This window comes from Gavialis gangeticus, unplaced genomic scaffold (assembly GCF_001723915.1).
Source record: "Gavialis gangeticus isolate Ggan-Ray unplaced genomic scaffold, GavGan_comp1, whole genome shotgun sequence".
In the NCBI taxonomy this organism is placed as follows: Eukaryota; Metazoa; Chordata; order Crocodylia; family Gavialidae; genus Gavialis; species Gavialis gangeticus.
In genome coordinates, this window is record NW_017728991.1 from 5,620,779 (window position 1) to 5,639,449 (window position 18,671).

Here is an 18,671-nt window from a genome sequence, read left to right on the forward strand (position 1 = left end):
TATATCATCATAGATATCAATGAATTGATTGGCTGATCAAATAATGAAACTATGACTGCATGAAATCCCAGACACACGATTTCTTTTTGTAAAGAATTTGATACAAATAAACCCGTCTGGGCTTGATCCTGCAAAGAACACAAACAATGCTTAAGGTGATGAGCACTTGCAATTTCCACTACGAAAACTTGAGGACTCTCAAAACCTTCAGTAGCTGCTGTGAAACTTTCAGGAACAACTGATAAGAGAGCAGTGAGATTTCTTAAAATAATTCAAAGAAAAAAAAACTGACGGTCAGATAGGCTTATACAAGGTCAAGGCAAATTTTCAGCTTTAGAATAGGGATTGCCAGAAAAAAAGTAGTGGGACATAAGTAAGTTTAACATTCATTAATGTATGTAAATCTTTTGGAAAACAAATTAGGTTCTATACATAAATACAAATAATGCCAAATTGTTGTGATATTTAAAGATTTAAGATCAAATTCTGCCCCTACTGAAATAATTGTGAGTTCTGTGATGACCCAAAAAAGGCCAAGGTTTCACCACTAGTCCCTCGTTAGCATTGATGATTTATAGGGGTAATTCCTCATAAACCATGGAGTTGATGTGTGTATATAATAGCTCAATGCACTGACTGAGAAGTGGATCCAATAATCGAGTTTAGGGAACCTGATAAGAACTAATCACTTTTTAAAATCTTGCAACAAGCCAAAAGATGGTCATATATAAGCTGATGCTCACTAATTAGTTGGATAAAAGTGTAAGCAAACTTAAAAAGGGTGGGGGGGAGAAGGAAGGGAGGAAGAAAAGAAAGAAAACTTGCTCCAGGGAAGAAGCAACTGTTCTCTGATGTGCTGCAAAGAATTTAACATCAAAGAGCTAATGTAAATGGGGCCCATCTATTAAAAAAAAAAATCACTCCACCTTCTGGAATATTTCTGTACAAGTCTGACAGCATTATGCTTTATACCAAAATTCAAGATTGCATAATTTGACAGATGTCAAGGGAAAATGACCCTAGTAATGGTTAACTGCAGCAATTTTTGTTATTAAGTATGTTACAACTTTCTGTATGTTATCTCTTGAAACTTCTGAGCTTAGTATATCACACTTCTTAAGTTCATCTCACTTGTATGTAAAATATTATTTCACTTTCAAAGCTTGGAATATATATTCTCTCATGTGCCTGTAATTATTCTAGTAGATTATTTTCTACACCAATACCCTTCCCCTTTCTGCTGCTCTTTCTACCAATCAGATAACATATGGAAATCTGAATCTCTGTGTAAAGGCAAAGACAGCAGGCCCAGTTCAAATATGTAATTTGAACTACCAAAAAGACTATTAAAATTGTTCAATATTCAAAATGATGTTAACAGAATAATTAGTCAAGTACTGAATGACTTCAAGGGCTTTGAAAATGAATGATAGAAATCCTAATCTGTCATACCCACAAATCCTATTAATATTCTACTTTACATTCTGCTTTTGCAGATGTATAAATCCTATAGTATTTTTATATGCATCTGCAGGGTGGGGAAAAGCCCCTCTCATTCATGTGCCAAGCACATTTTATGGCAGAAAAAAACCAAGAATGAATAGAAAACTTGACTTTCTACCTGTATGAAGAACTGCCTTTCTGCAGCAAGCTATAATTGTACTTTTAATGAAAGCCCACTAAAAAACAACTAGTGCAATTTGTGCTTAATAAAAACTCTACTTCCTCTCCTGGATTATTTCCAGTCCTTTGTGCCTGAAGAGGCTATTTGAACCAAAAGAGTATTTCAAACTATTGTGCAATTATGGGGAAAAAAACTATAATATGGATATTTAACTCCTTCTAAAGTGTGGATTACAATTTTCTACCATAATCCAACTACTTTAGAGGTATGCTGCCAAACTACATTGATGTGGTTTCAGGATTCATGCAATGGGACATGTTTAAATGAAATGCTGTATTACCAGAACAAGAATGCCATATTCCAGTGAGGGCCAACCTTTTTGCAGGTGTGCTATAAATTAAACTCAGACCCTCCTCAAATACCAGTCTGATCCTTTTGCCTTGCCTAGTCTGTAGCTCTGCTATCTGCTCCCTGCCTGCCCTGCTGCTCTGATATTTGCTGCCTTCTCTGTGCTTGCTTTGCCTTCCGCTTCTGCCGTACTGTGCTGCCTGTCTGCCCCCCCCTCCCCGATCTGCCGTGCCACACACAGAGGCTACTCATAACACTTGTGGCACTTGCACCACAGATTGGCCGCCTCTGTCACATTCTATGATAGTGGTCACAAACATGAGGAAGTACGTCTTGAACTCAAAAGCTTGTCTAACTTTATCCCAGCTAAATAGTTTGTTGGATAAAAGATATCACCCTAAGAAATCCTCACTTACCACACATCAGAATTTTAAAGGCCATTTTTAACTACAAATAATAGATATGGTAATGTACACCTCTGTGACCGACTAATGACTACTTTTAAGCATAGGTAAACGTGCAGCTTTGAACATGCAGCTCCCCCCTGTAACTCATGGTACTTCACAGAAAGCACCATGAGTTACAGTTGCCTCCCACCCCAGATGTGCATTGTTCAGCTGGGGGGATGAGGGATCGAACTCAACTGTGGAGCAGATGCAGGAGCTGCATGTCTACAGCTTGTCTCCCCTAGTCCAGCCTCCCCCAGCTCTAGTGCTGTCAGCAGGATGGGAGGGGGGCCTCCAATCCACCTGCCCCTGCTCCAGCGCAGGCTGGACAGACCCCAGCCCAGAGCTCCCTTGCCTGCTTCTTCCCCTCCCATCCTGCAGACAGCACGGGGGGCAGCCCAGCCCCAATCAGACAGAAGTAAATGAAGGCGCTCCGCTTTGGAACACCTTCATCTGAACACTCATTAAAAGAGGGTTAATTTGTTGCCTGGCTGGTCACTTTTAAAGGACTCTGTCACCATGCACTTCTGTCTGGGCATGGCTATAGAGTGCTGTCAGCGGGCCAATGGCATGACAAATGTGACTTTGTTCTGTACTGTGGGTGCTGACAGAAAGAAGGAAGAGAGGGCATTTTCTCCATTTTTTCTTGAGAACAGAGTATAACCACATAAACCAAAATTTCAACCACAATGAAGTGATTTCTTCAGGGAGCTGATTTAATATAGGCTATATATTCAGGGAAAAAGCAGTCTCTTCTCTTAAAACTGGATCTGAAAACATGGGATTGACTTATGTCCAGGGTCAACTTGTAACTGGAACAATAACATGTGTGGTATGATACTTATTTGTTAGTGGTTTTTTAATCAAATTATCTCCTGTTGCAGTCTATTCACTCGGAATGAGCGTAAGACAATGAAAGAAAGCACAGTGTATTTTCTGTTTAGAGTTTAGAAACTTAGTCTTAATAAATCTTTTGCACATGCAACCTAAATACTATTATATACTTAGTATATATTTAGGGCCTCTCAAAAAAGCTGTAGTTTTCCTTCACTATCAGGACATTTTAGAAAACTGAACTATGAGCATCTTTCTATTATGAAGATAAGTATTCACTAACTTAGACCCTCAAAAATGTTCGGGTAACTAACTCTTAAAGAAATCACTTGAAATTAAGTGTTTAAATATATTTGAGCCATTAGACCAAAGTTACTTTCTTAAATCCTTTATACTAACATTAGGTTGTAGCATTTTTTTGAATGAAATTGTTATCAAAATCATGACCTTACTCATATATAGGCTACATGATGAGAGCTCAATAATATCCAATATTTATCAGAATTTGGGGACAGAGCCTCAGCTGATGTAAAGTGTCATAGCTTAATTCATGTCAGTGAAGCTGTGACAAAATACTTCAGCTAGGGATTTGCTCCTTGGTCCAATGGTGAATTGGTGTAGAACTGAAGGGAGGGTAAAGAGATTGGTATATGTTTTTTCTACATTTGTGTGGCATTCTGCCACTTTTGGCTAAACTCTGCAAGAGAAAAAGGTAAATGTTACCAAGAAGATAATTAAAACAAAAAACTGTAGGTCTTTGCTGTTCTGCAAGCAGTTGCTGTTTATAAAGGAAATGATCAACATAAATCGGAAAGGGATCTTGATGTCCCAGTGTAATGAACACCGCTGGGTGGAATCCCAGAAAAGCACGTCTTCACTGCTGGGAGTCAGACAAAAGCCCCGAAATCCATGATCTGAAGTGATCGATGTTCTTTAGCGAGATTACACTAGATTTTTTTTTTTTTTTTTTATAGTTTCAATAGAAATAAAAGCCTCCAAAAGAACATAGTACAACTTCATGGAGCCATAAAGCATTGCAGTGTCAATGATTAACCATGTGCAAGTCCAGCAAAATCCCAATTAAAAGTAGAATGGAATATACTGCGCAGTCATAAAAGCAATTAAAAACATAAATAAGACGTTTTGGAGACTAGCATTCTCAATGTTTAATTGTTTATCTGTGTTCAGTTTTGCAGCTGGAGGTCAGAATTAACTTCTCTGAACTAAATACGAAAAAGAAAACTCTTTTTGGGATTTGTACCTCATTCATTTTCAACCAAACACCCAAATTCATTTCAAATTCACACAAGAACTGCAACAGTTTCACCTAAATCAGATTTTCTACAAGTTAAACACCCCTCCTACACTCAGATGTGATTGTGAAACTACTTTGATCTCTATTCCCAAATTTATTGCTCTGTGTAATCCATGACAAAATATAATGTGATTTACTGTATCTCTATATGACAGCCCAGCAGCTGACAGAACTTAATAATTTAGCATAAGAAAAAAAACCTTCTGGCACCAAAATATACAAATCATAATTGAGGCACTTTAGTATCACATTACAATGAGGCATATGCAGGCTGATCATAAGAACTTCAAAACAATTATAATTCTCTCTCACCCATTTAATGAAGGTGGTTTTTATTCCATGACATGTTCTGCAGCTGCAAGCAAGTCATTTTGGAACACTTTTGTTTTTTCACATTAAAGACCACGTAGGGCTAATGACATCATTTTACCCACTCCCTATTTCCCAACCACTCATTCCCCTCCCTTCCAAAAATCAAGTTAATTCCAAATAAAGAAAATTTAAATTTTCACAAATTTAAATATATGGCACTTGTGCAAGGAGAGATGTTTTCCATTACATTGTGCTTAAACAAATGAAAAGTGAATTAAAATAAAACTGCAGTGTATATATTCAGATAGCCAAAGCAAAGCAAGGACATAATAAACGTGTTCCATGTAAAAAAAAAAAATCAGTCCTTCTGAAATTCATTTTACAGGAAGTCCATGGAAGCAGCATGTCTGCTACACTACTACAGGGAACATAGGGAGCAATCAAGGAAGGCCAGACTGCGGAGAAGCCAAATGACTAGCATGTCCACTGCACAAGACGGGGAAATATCTGCCCACACTTCTGCATCCCAGATACCTGCATAACCACAGCATGGTTATGCCAATGCTGTTCATACCATATCCTTCCTCAAGGTCAGCCATAAAAGGAGAAGACTGCTAGCAGGTATCTGATCAGTGCATCTCCATCAGACCGCGAATGACTCTGCTAAGACCTAGCTTTGTCCTTGTCCCCAAGTCTTGCCCAGCCTTGGTCCCAGGCACAGCTGCAAAGATTACCTTGCCCAACTAATACTTTATTAACCCCATCTGGTGCAAACTTTGGCCTGAGAACCTAGTCACTCCAGGTAATAAAGATAAGGTACTGCTAGAAAGTGAATTATCAAAAGAAAATGTGGTTGAAATGTATTTGGGTGAGATCATACAAATGCATCCAGTAAGAAGCCCCAGTGAAATCTGTGCAGTTCCAAACAGATACAGGTATGTGTTCAAAAGGAACCAGTTACAGGATCAATCCTCTGAGCTATATCTAGCCACCAGGACCACATGGTATTCATTCAACAATTTTGAAGGAATTTAAGAATGAATTGGCTGAGCTGCTAAAAAAATATGTAATCTCACATTACGATCAGCTACTACGCTGGAGAGTAGCCAGTGTTTTCCCTGTCTTTATAAAAGGAACTAGGAGACCAAGAGAATTACAGAACAGAAAGCAGGTAAATTAGCTGAAAAAATAGTTAAGGAAAAACAAGAATGATAAGGAAAGGTGAAATCAGCATAGTTGTGGTAGAGAAAAACTCTCTCTCTCCAATCTTTTTTACTTCTTTAAGGGAAATAAAATTGTGACTGAAGAAGAAATTGCAGGAATGATTTATTTGGACACTTAAAAACCTTTGATAAAGTCTACAATAAGAAATGCTAAAGAAAGCCAACCAGCCATGGAATGCAAGGTGAAATTAAGGGATTAGATTCTGGTGAAGCAGAAGAGGAAAGTAAGACAAGTAGGAAAAAACTGGAAATAAATGGTCATTGTGTAATATATATAGGAAATACAGATGAGAGGCTGAATTTTAAATTTAAAAATAGTTTCATGGTATGCTGTACTTTTCAACTATACATATTGTCACATTACTGGCAAATTGCAAGAGTTAATGAAACTATTGGGAAATGCAATGTTATTGTCTCAATAAATTTTGCAAATATAAAATTTATAACATTTAAAACGATCGTGGTTGGGAATGTTTTAAATAAGTAAATATCCTAATGAACAGTGTTGGGAATAGATATATAAAGAGTATAAAAAAAGAGTATAGAATACCCAAAAGGAATGTGAGCATCAATTAACATAAGGCACCTGATCTAACATTAAAAAGTTTCTTTTCCAGTTATATATGAAAAGAATTATGATGAGAAATTAGAGATGGTGTTCTGAAATTCCAGATTAGATTTCTGGGAGTGATGCAACAGGAAGTTAAAAGATAACACAGAGAATGTGGATGGAATATGTTTCAGGCTTTAAATATTAATAATTCAAGAAATTTAAATTCATTTGCTGCTCACGGACAAAACATACAACATTCAACCACTAAAATAAACAAGTTTTGTAAGTCTGAGATAGAAGAAATATCAGCACATTGAGAAATAGGTCCTTTGAAACCTTTGAAGTCATAAGCCCGTATAAAGAGTGATCTACAAAATAATATGTTAAAGTCTCCTAACCCTTGCTTTGACTTCACTGCATTTTACTGGTATAAATGTGTAGTTCACGCACCAAATAGCTAGGAAAATACGGTAATTAGAGGAATCCTATCCCACTAAAATGCTAACATTTGTAGGTAGAACATGGTTATTAGAACTGGACTTTCTGTGTGGTATTTTTTTTGGTTCAGGTCTTCTGCCATATTTTATTTAGCACAGATGTTCTTTTTCTTGCCTTATTTTTTTGTTAAAGTATATAAAACACAGATTATGTATACACACATACAGCATACATATTATATTGTACTTATTATACTTATATTATACATACTTACTCCTATTATTAATTATACCTGCTTGTAACACTGCAGTCAACCACAAAAACCTGTCCTTCTTGGGCTTTTAAATATCAGTTTTGGAACACCTGTATTTTTTTGTTTTCAAATTAAAAACTTTTCTGCACCTCCCTCCCCTGTTAGTCTTTGCAATTTTGACAAGTCCTCCACTAAAGTTAAAGTGCCAGGCTCATGTTTTAGTAATATGAATCCCTCAATTCATGGAGCACTGGTGCAGTGTGTTGTAATTGCTCCAAGGCCAAAAATAAATAAGTATACTGAACTCTACAGCACAACTAAAACAAATACGTTGGTGCTCAGGAATAGCAGGACAGACAGAGAAGTTATGATGTGTTCAACGGCTCTCACGTGGTACTTAACAACAGGATAGCACAGTTAAATGCCTGTAAAGCACTCCAGAAATTGAGGATACAGATGTTCATGACCACACTACATACTTATCTAATTGGGCAGAGTTGCACCATACAGACTAACTGAACATAGATGCAGAGATACCTTATGCATAAGCTTCTGCATCTCTGATTCAGTTAGCCTATCAGGTGCAACTCTCCGCTGCCTTCTACCTGGCTTCAGACTAACATGGTTAACTACCTCTCCCCCTCTTGTGGTTATTAGAGTGCTAGCTATAAAAGATGATCAATAGATTCATAGATTCGTTGATGTTAGGGTTGGAAGAGACCTCAGTAGGTCGTCGAGTCCGACCCCCTGCCCTGGTGATGAAGAAAGGGACCACACAAAGAAAGGACTTGGACGTTCATTTTCTCCAAGGAGAGTCCCTGCTCTCTCAGGAGAAACCACAAGTGTACAAAACTTCACCATTTTTCTCCCAAAGTAAAAGCGACCACTCTGGAAGTAAAACAACCCGGGAACAACCTGAGCGAAGTGTTGCTCCGCAGCATCCTTCTCGGCAGGCAGAACTTTTGTACAGGCAGCAGACACAGCGCTAACCCCCACAATCCCAGTTTGCTTTGCTTCTTTTCTCTCCACACCCCCACAGGGGGAGGGAAAGCATGTGCCAGTCTCAGCCAAACAGGGCACAGAACACCCCTGTCCCCTACCCTCCAAGGACTTCAGGCTGGAAAAGCCCAGCACTGAAGCACTTCGGGGGCACGTTCTGCTCCTGACTTGTTCCCTGCCTGAACCACGCTGCAGCACTCGGGTGCAGGGAAGCATACAAACATAATACTCCCTGCCCAGGCTTAGCAGGGCTCCAATACAGTATGGGGCAGAGGAAAGTGTGGAGCACTCTTCTGTGCATGGCACAGACCCTGCCCCCACCTTCCCTGACCCTGCTGAACCCTACCTACATTCATTTAAAAAATAAAGTAAAATAAAGCCTGCAAAGCTCTTTGGGCTGTTTCCTCTAGGTACACCTGGTAGCTCAGCATCCATACTACAGGTTCTTTGCTTCTCTGTCTGATCTTTTATACAGGCCAGTTTTTCTCTCAGGAAAACAAGCCTGGGAGAGTGGTCCTGAATGATTTGAACGCGTGTAAGCAACCAAAGACAAAGCACAGAGACCCTAGAGAAAAAGCCAAAGTGGGAACCCCCATGATCACTGCGAAGTGTAGAGGTATCCACACACAAGACCAGCTCAGAGTCTTTTGGCGCCCAAGGGTGCTTTGAAGATAACCCATCACCAGCATCACCAATGGGATGTCAAGAAGCTAATGTTAAAACCAGTGGCAGCAAATGCTTACACTTCATGGACAGAAGTCTCAGGATGATCAGAAATATCTTAACAGTTTGCAACAAAACACAGATATCTGAAGGTGACATTTCCCCCTTCCACCCTCTGTTCCTTTGCCAGCACTGAGAGATAAGTACAGACAATAATGCCAGTGCCAACACTAAGGCTGTATTACACTGGTACCTGCACCCAGAGTACGAAAGCACTCCCAATGACCCTCCTTCAGACAAGAAAAGGAGGAAACAAAACTGCCACCTCATGAGAACAAGGATCTTGAAACGTACTTGTTAAGAGGAGGCCTCTGTTCCTCTAGACATTAGGAGACTTCTTGGCCAGTCCTACTCACATGGGCCACTTAAAGCTTTTGGGACCAGGGCTTTCTCAAGTGATTCTCCCCTATCACATGAGCTGACTCCACCACAGAAACTCTGTCTGTGCTTGCCTTTAAAAAAAAGACACCCAAGAAATTCATATTATGGTTAAACAGATATAAAACCCAAAAGCTTTCAAACATAAGTACAGTAATGCAATTAAGATGTCCAAACCATCTAAGTCCTCCCTCTTAGCAAAGTTCTGAAGAAATCAGACAGCCGTTCTACCTTGGCTAGGGCAGGGCGTTTATTTTTTATTAGTAACTGCAAAAGAAAGATTGAATCATATAGTGTTTTAAATAGCATCTTACAAATTCATTATTGCAAGCTGTATAACCACTGGCAAGCTGGTCTCTTTTCTCATTAATGCTCTGACATGCAAGATGCTGAGGGTGGTCAGTACCCAACAACCCATGTATATGCCATACACAGATGGTATGTCAACAAGGTCAAGACTGAGCTGTTTATCTGTGATGCATAATTTCAATACTCCATCTGCAAGCAGAAGCTGTTCACAATTTAAGTTAGAGGTGCCAGACCGTAAAGGCTTTAGAAAAAGTCCTTATGGCAAAAAGGGAATGCTCAAAAAATAGTTATAAAAGAAGAAACAGAAGATGAGCATGAGCCCAGACCGCCCATTCCAAACCACTGCTGCATCATGTAAGACTGAATTGTGCTGAACTGGCTGAGTAATCTGCCATTTCACAAACCCGTTCCCCAGAGCCAACTATTTTATAACTCTGCTGAGCTCATACCAAATGTGTTACAATCAAATGAATGGTATTTATGGGTTTTTTTCCCCTATACTCCTCTACCAGATTACTGTAAAGCAAACAGTCTTGAAGAAAACATGACATGTTATGTAGAACAGTTGTGTCTACTTCCTTTCATAACAACCCTGTCAGATAGGGAAGCATTTCTTCAGTTTTCTGGATGGGGAACGAATACACAGAGCCCTACACTTTTAAAAATAGTTAGGCATGTCTCAGTTCAGCACTGCCAGGCTTAAGTGATTCCAAAATTAAGCTCTATTTTTCAAAAATGACTTCAAAACCTAATAATTCCAATGACACTTTGGCTCCTGAGTCATTTCCTTAAGGAGACTTACCTATCTAAAATCAATGTTGAGCAAAGTCTAAATACCATTAACATTCTGGGCCAAAAGCTTAAGTAACTTGCCCAAGCCTATATACTGAGGAGCAAGGAATTCAACCCAGTTCTCTACAATTCCAGGCTAACACTATCTTCATTCACCATGATTAAAACTTCAGCCTATAATTAGATACAAAACACATTAAATAAGGTTGGTATAAACAAACTTGTATTATATTTCTGTAGTTAAAAAGCAGCAATGGATTATACATTTCTTAAACCTACATACAGTCTTGACATAAATCAAAACATCTGTTCAAATCTAAGAATTAAGTCAATAAACATTTCAAGATGAACATTATTCCAATGCAGAGATAAACTCTATTATCTCCCACGTGTATATATGTGGCTCAAAGATATAGCTGTTTTATGAGATATTTTCAGTGCTCCAAGGTTGCTTCCTTAGAGTATTGTTAGTATGTCTACTGATCTGTTAGGGTCATGCTTTCTGAATGCTCATTTTCTTTGCCAAGAAAATACCACAGATGAATGTTACAAACAGCCAAAATTCACATCTGCATGCACTTAGAGATGCAGTTCATCTCTTTCTTTTAATAATTTCTGGCAAACTTGAAAATATACACACGTTTTGTGCAGTATGGTACACCTGGTGATTACTGTTCATGCCATAAGCACTGTTGATACAACCTATAACATCTGTCACCCTATTGTTGAAATCAGTCATTAATGCAGCCTGAACTACAGAAGTAGGCATGTTGAATGTGTTTATTTTTTAAACACCCCATGTTTAGCATTGAACAAAGATCAAATCATTACCAGTTATTTCAATAATACAATCAAGTGATACAAGGATTATACTTTAAAGAGGAAATCAAATCTGTATCTTAAAACTGCTTTTTACACTTTAAAAATCAATCAACATTTCTTAATTTTGATAGAGGTTTTACTAATTTTCAGGTTATTCTGTCATGATGTTATAATGGATGTCACAAAATTAAGTGAAGCTATAAGAATTAAATATCAAATGAGAGTCTCAGTGCACGCTTCTAGTGTTTTGGACTCCTTGGCTGATTTATGCCTAATCTGGCTTTGCAGGTTCTAACTCCCTTACGTGTTGCAATAGTCTTGGGCACTGGTGCATATTTAACATCTTTCATTCCTTTTCAGCAATGAATTAATCCAAGTTCAGTCAGATGGTATCTATTTTGGAAGGGCCTATCAGAGAGAACAAGGGGTTGCCTTGCCCCAGTAGGAGCTGCTGGAGGATGCATCCATTTAGCCCCCGTAAGGATTTAGGAAATGCCACCCTGGCTCAGACCACAGGGCATCTAGCCCTGTATCCTGCAGCTCTCAGTTGCAGAGCGTGGATGTTACAGGAAAGTATTTATGCAGGTCTTATCCAGACTAGCCTGCCCTCTGCCTCTCTTCACATACACCAACATGAGGAAAGTACATGGTTAGTTCCTAGCAAATCTGATCAGCCCTATTTTCTTCTGGTCCCTTTCTGGCATTCAGCCTCTCTGGAAAGTACAGGCACTCCACTTTTGAAAGGCCATGGTTACAACGAGAAGGGGGGAAAGACAAGTGGAATGGAAACTGGTACTTTTCCCTCCCTGGGCTCCTTTATGCTAGGGACAACCACAGCCTGGCCCGGAGAGTGAAGAAGACTCTCAGGACATGTCCAAACGAGCATCCATGTGCAGTTAGCAGTGCTGCAAGCTGCAAATGCTGCACATAAAGGCATTCACTGCACTGCTATATGGCAGTGCAGCAGGTTTTTTTGGCACTGGCAGATCCTGGTGTCAAAAAACCCCGCACCAAAAGAAAGTGAGGCAGTGCATGTGGTAGCAGTGTGTGCTCTACGCACCCAGATCGCCACTGCTGGAGCCATGGGAGTTCCTCAGGACCCCAGGTAAGGCTGCTGGGTCCAGTCTTCCCTACCCCACCCAAAGCATTTTTCCCCCCACTAACCCCATGCGCAGGGGCGTGCACAAATTTGTGCTGCTGTTTTTTTCCCCCGCAGCAACAACACACCCCTGGTTGTGGGGACACAGCCTTAGAAACTTGGTAAGAAAAGGGACAACAATTGTAAGTGCCTGTAACTCCTTTCACACACCACTGCCTTCAATATTTATCCCTTGCACAAGAAAGGCATTGAGAGATGCCGGTCAGGGCGGCTAGGGTCTGGAACCAGCTTCCATGTGAGGTGGTGCAGGCTCCCACCCTGGGGGTTTTTAAGAGGAGGTTGGATGACCACCTTATTGGGGTCATTTGACCCCAGTGCTCTTCCTGCCATGGCAGGGGGTCGGACTAGATGATCTGCTCAGGTCCCTTCCAACCCTAGAAACTATGAAGATCAGGTGCCAAGTTAGGAACAGCAATAAACCTCCTCTTTCCAGTTTGACCCAGTAATAGAAGTACATTATATGAACCTAATCACATCATAGCAGATTCAGATAAGAACGGTGATAATAAAAGGCCCTCAAAGGGGTCTGATTCTAAACAGTGAATACACAAGTGTGCAAAGTGCAGAGAAGCAAGTTGCTGCTCTACCCTTCTCTTGTGCACCTGTTCTAGAGCTGGAGAGACTCTACAAACAGTAACCTGCTCCATCCCTGCACTCCTGCACTTGCTTGCCTGAAAGGATGAGTGAGCGGAGACTATGTTTCTGGTCCCCTGCTCTGCGGATGCTGCATCCTTTCCACCTGCTGCAGACACGTGGGCAGGAACTGGCTGAAATGGGCATTGTTCCTCTTGGGAACTCGGGATGAGCACTGGAGGGGGCTGTGCTTCAACAGCACATTGGGCAGAAATTAGTCTAAAGAGACATCAAATCCTGTTGTGATGTTTGGGACAGAGATGCTGTACCAGTTCAAAACTACCGACGTCACTTGTAGCTCACCTCTTCCAAAGAAAAAACGACTCCCAGCGAGCTTTGAGTTAAAAATAATGTCTGCAGCAGGATAGGCACAATGGAACATTAGGGAATCTTTCCACTATTTTTGTTTCCACAATATCAAGTGGCTTATTTATTTTCTTAACAAAGCAGGCTACACAGTTTCATCTGTTGCCTGATAAGGATTTTTTTTCCAGATAACACAATAGCCTAACCTTCCTATTGATTACTTGAATTTTAAGATACAATAATTACAAACAGATACTGGCTGTTAGATTAGCAGGTTGACAGTACAATAAATACTACTGGTGAGTAGCCCAGTAAGACTACAAGACAAAATATATAAGATATGATAAAAGGAACGTAAAGTATGTATTTTATTACCTCAAAAACCAACAAGAGAAATATGTATATAAGTAAAGAGCTACCACTAAATACCAAACAAAAAAAAAATATGGAGATAGAACTATGAATAAGAATTGCCAGTAAAGACCGCAGAAGCCAGTTTATAAATGCCTTGACATCATAAACTAAGTTTAGTTCTGTGCTAAGCTAATAAATTGCCATTTTTGCTTCATTTAATTAATGCAAAGAAATTGACACATGAAGGAAAATCCGCTGATGGCGGAAATATACTGGGTTATGTCTGGTTTCAAGAGTCAAAGCAGTTTGGAATACAAAGTTTAGGAGAGCATAAGTATCAGTTCAGCATCTATCCAAAGACTGAACCTGAAGAATAAAGACTGACAACTATTTCATGAGAAAAACCTTCCTGGTAGCAAGCAATATCAAATTAGTCCCACATGTTTCATTATAAAGGACCACATCTGTTCATACTTGTGTGCAGTGTGCTATCAATGAAGGTTATTCTCCAAGATCTTTATTTTCCTTCCCTTTCTCTACTAGTACTATGGAGAAGACAAAGGTCTATGAATCACACGCCTCTATAAATTCACTTTTTCCTTCAAGCTCTACTTCATTGAAGTTTTAGCCAGATTTTTATACTGTTCATCCTGATCGGGTGAGTGCCAGTCCATAAATGCTTGAACCAAGCACTCAGAAATCAATCCGGCACTAATATAAAGCTGCATGGGAACAAATCCCTTCATTTGGGAGTGGATGAGCCTCAGAAAAATCTAGATAATTGTATAATCACTTCCAAACCAAAACTAAAGCACCAAACTTTCTAAGGTTCATCTAACAAGTCTAGGCACCATGTATGATATAGTAAACCAAAGTGCATGGATCTTAAGGGACAAAACACAAACAAAAAAGAAAATAAAAACAAAAAAAATCCTTTCATGTTATGTTATTAAGGTGCAACATCTTAAGGTAATGAAATTTAGAAAAACTTAAAAAAAATTGAAAGAAAAGTTAGTTTTTAAAACAAGTTGCACTTCGTGTGATGCAGTCATAGTCTATTTTATTTCCTAAACACATACTGATCATAAATTAAAAATCAGAAAAGTCTTAATATGATTTTATTTGGAAATAATACAAATTCAACTGAAATTTTTCAGATGAATATTCTTGACAGTAATAGTGATTCAAGACTTAACAATATTTTACTCTGAAGTCTTTAAGGATTATTTGTAACTTTAATTTGGGGAGGTAAAGTAGTTAACTTTTCTTTTACTATGCTATAATATAAATGTAAAAGAAAAGATCAAAGAAAGAAAAGAACTGAGATTCAAATTCCATTTTTAAGCAAAAATGACAATGTCTTCATGAGTTAATATTAATCCTTTAATTATGAATTTCAAAGGTTTAAATACTTTCTGTGACCTTGGCTTTAAATAATTATGCCATGTGGAGCTTTCCTTAAATTCAAAAAAGATTCTGAATTGTTGATCACAGCCATTTAATGGCTTCAGGCTGGCAGATTTCCAACATAATCCTTGGAAATGCTGTTTAAAATTATAGACCAAGAACCTGACGCAGGTAAATGAAATGTCAGTTTCACAAAGGCTGCTCAAGCAGTATATGCAAACTGCTCGTTTTTATTGCGGTATATTATTTTCTAATAATATGTGGAATTTGTCACACAAACACATGTTGAAATATTTAATCAGTCCAAGCCTACACACACACATTGAGAGAGACTAGTTTAAACATTAAGCAGCTTTGTTTTAGTTTAGAACAGTGCTTCTCAACCAGAGTGGTGTAGCACCCTAAGGAGCCTTGAGTTCCTTTCACGGGTGCCATGGGGTGCCATGGCAGTGTTAGCCCCACTAGGCGTGCAAATATGATTTCTAAGATGAACCACAAGAGTTCAAATAGGAATTCACCGTGTCAAAAAACATGCTGACCTGTGTGGTCTTCCTGCAATGGAATAATTGCTCTTTTGTTTTTCTGTAGTCAAAAAATGAATAAAAATCAAGAGCTGGCGTTTTCTGATGTGTTGCCTGGTCTAACAACGGGTGAACTGAGTCTAAAAAGGTTGAGAACCTCTGATTTGAACAATGTTCTAACGTGCATCCTTTGCTACTGCTTCTTTCCTCTTCTAAGAATAGGAAAAAATATGAATTACATACCACTTGTGCTGATGTTTTCTAGAAAACTATGCTGGAGATGCTATTAACCAGCTGCAGCAGCCTAGGGTAGAGTTTAGTCAGATTCAATAAGAATCTAGTAATGCTTTTTCTCCTTTTATTTTTAAAGAAGTAAGGTCAATCCTTAATGAAGTACAAAGCTTTGATCCAGCAAACATACATAAACTGAACATTATTACCGGGAGTAAGTCAAAGTTTTAATGGGATTACTCAGCTGTGAGTCTCAAGCATGCATGTAACTGATTTCAGGCAGGTCTGGACACAGGCATGGGCGAACTGGGCGGCCGCCTGGGGCGCGGACAGAAAGGGGGGCCTGAAAATGTTAATTTTCGTTATTATTATTATCATTATCTCTAGTGAAGGGGGGCCTGATACTAAAAGTTCGTTTGGGGCCTCCAGGAGTCTAGGTACAGTGCTGATTTCAGGAAAAGGGCCCTAGTTATTAAAAAAAGCCATCGTCTTTAGTAAATCTTCTATCTACTGTGAAGGCCCAATCCACCAAACACACGTGTGAATAAATTTATTCACAAGAATAGTTCGATTGACTGCAGTGGGTCCACTTGCCTGATTAAAGTCACCGGCATACTGAAGTATTCACATAATCAGTCAGTATATTCAGTCTGGGGTGCATTAAGGAGCCTAGAACATTTAAGCTCCAAATTCCCATTGAAATCTGGTCACCTAACTTCCTTAAGCTCCTTTGAGAACCCTACACTTTCCTGTATAATTTGTTATAGAAACTTCCACGTTGGCTATATCAGTGACCACTGTCCCTCACATACTAAGTTGTGTATTAATGTCATGTAAGTCTCTTACCTTTTCCAACGTCATCTCTGTTTCTGCAGCATGTGTTCGTTTCAAGTCTAATGTCATCTTTTCTGACTCTGCTTTGAGCTTATTCACTGCAGCTTCATGATCCCGAGCAACCTTCTGCTTTTCTTCTTCCCGCAGAAGACTAAGTTCTACCAGCTGTTGCTTCCGTTGAGCATTTACCTGAATAAGCTCTTCTCTCAGCTTGTGAACTTGGGCATCCATCTCACAGATAACCTTTAACAAAAACGCAAAAAAAATGGTGGCAAAGACTTTTTTTTATATGAGTTCTGATTTTTATCATGTAGGGTAGAGAACAGACTAAAGAAATCCCTTCTTCCCCCATCAGAGCAACATTGTTTGTTTGAGTATTTGGATTCTCCCAATAACTTCTGTTCTTGACTCCTCATCTTCCTCATATACATACAAATGAGCAAAGCTTCCTTCTAGCAAAGGCTGCCTGTCAGCTCTGCTCAAACAGCTAAAAATGGCATGCTTTCTGATCAACATAGGAGTCTAAATTTAGTGGCCCACTCACATGTTCTTCCACCTTTTGCATCCTTCTCCAAGTCTTTGCATCTTCCTCCATACTTAAAGAAAAAACAGCCTCCACTCCCAGAGTGTCAGACCCTCACCTCGTCATGCAACTCCCTCCAAACACTCAACTCCGCTACAAAGTTTTTACACTAACCCAGGATCTAGTGAAAGACGTAAATGCTGTATGAAAATCTGTTAGGCAGGAAGAAGATCCAACACCACATAATGCAAAGAATAACTTCTGTAGAATACTTTTACATTTTTTTTTAATTCCATATTCACTGAGTCTGTATCTACCAGTACTTTGTAAACTATTAATGAACATCACTTGTATCTCACAGGTACTGAGTACACACATTTCCTGGAAAGGCTAATGTATCTAAGAAATGTGCATTAAAAATGTGAAAATGTCAGGCTTCAGCAATGAAACTGGGAATGATGTATCTGTATACTATTCTAGAGGCATTTATAGTAAAATAAGTTTGGGGTTGGAGGAGAATAATTGAGACTAAATTCCAAAGGGAGTGTTCAGCCTGGAAACTACCACCCAACGCTGACAGCCCAAACACCACAACAGTCCTCAGAGCTGCTATGATAGGTCATAGAGAAGAAGATCGTCTCTGAAAGATCTTGTAAGGATCACAGTATGGTCATAAGGACTTTGAAATGTACTAAGAAATGAACAGTAGACTGTGTAGACCAAGGGTCAGCAACGTTTTCGGCCAGTGCCCACAACCTCAACTTGGAAGATGTTGGCAGGCCAGAGGGGGACGGGGGGGGAGGGGAGTGATCCTTGTTGTGGCAGCGCAGCCCGGCCCCTTCCTCGCAGGCTGCCCAGAGGCACATGTGCCAAGCAAAATACCTTTGCATGGTGCACTCTGACACCTAGCAGTCGAGGGGAAAGGGACTTAATGGTGGAAGTCTACTACAGACCTCCCAACCAGGGAGAGGAGCCTGACCAGGAATTCTTGGGTCAGCTCACAGAAGTAGCGAAGGCTAAGGATGTGGTAGTCATGGGGGACCTGAACTTCCCGGACATCTGCTGGGAAGAGCAGTTAGCCAGGTCAGAACGCTCACGTAGGTTCTTAGACAGAGTGCAGGACCTCCACCTAACCCAGGAGGTGCACAGCCCCACCAGGGGGGATGCCTTGTTGGACCTAGTGCTGGCCACGGGTGATGACCTGGTGAGGGGGCTGCAAGTGTGTGACCACCTGGGCGACAGCGATCATTGCCTGCTGGAATTCACCATCCAGCACAAGGTGCCAAAGGCATGCAGTAAGGCAGCGGCCCTAGACTTTAAGAGGGCAAACTTCA

The 18,671-nt window shown here is 39.7% G+C and overlaps 1 protein-coding gene across 2 annotated transcripts in view; it reads right to left on the reverse strand.

Moving 5' to 3' along the window:
• CEP112 (centrosomal protein 112) overlaps nt 1–18,671 on the reverse strand; it is a 364,802-nt gene that overhangs the window by 89,760 nt on the left and 256,371 nt on the right. For both annotated transcript variants that reach the window (XM_019516523.1, XM_019516514.1), the window contains exon 21: nt 16,827–17,057. In XM_019516523.1, the coding sequence (XP_019372068.1) occupies nt 16,827–17,057 (231 nt within the window). The remainder of the gene's footprint in view (nt 1–16,826; nt 17,058–18,671) is intronic.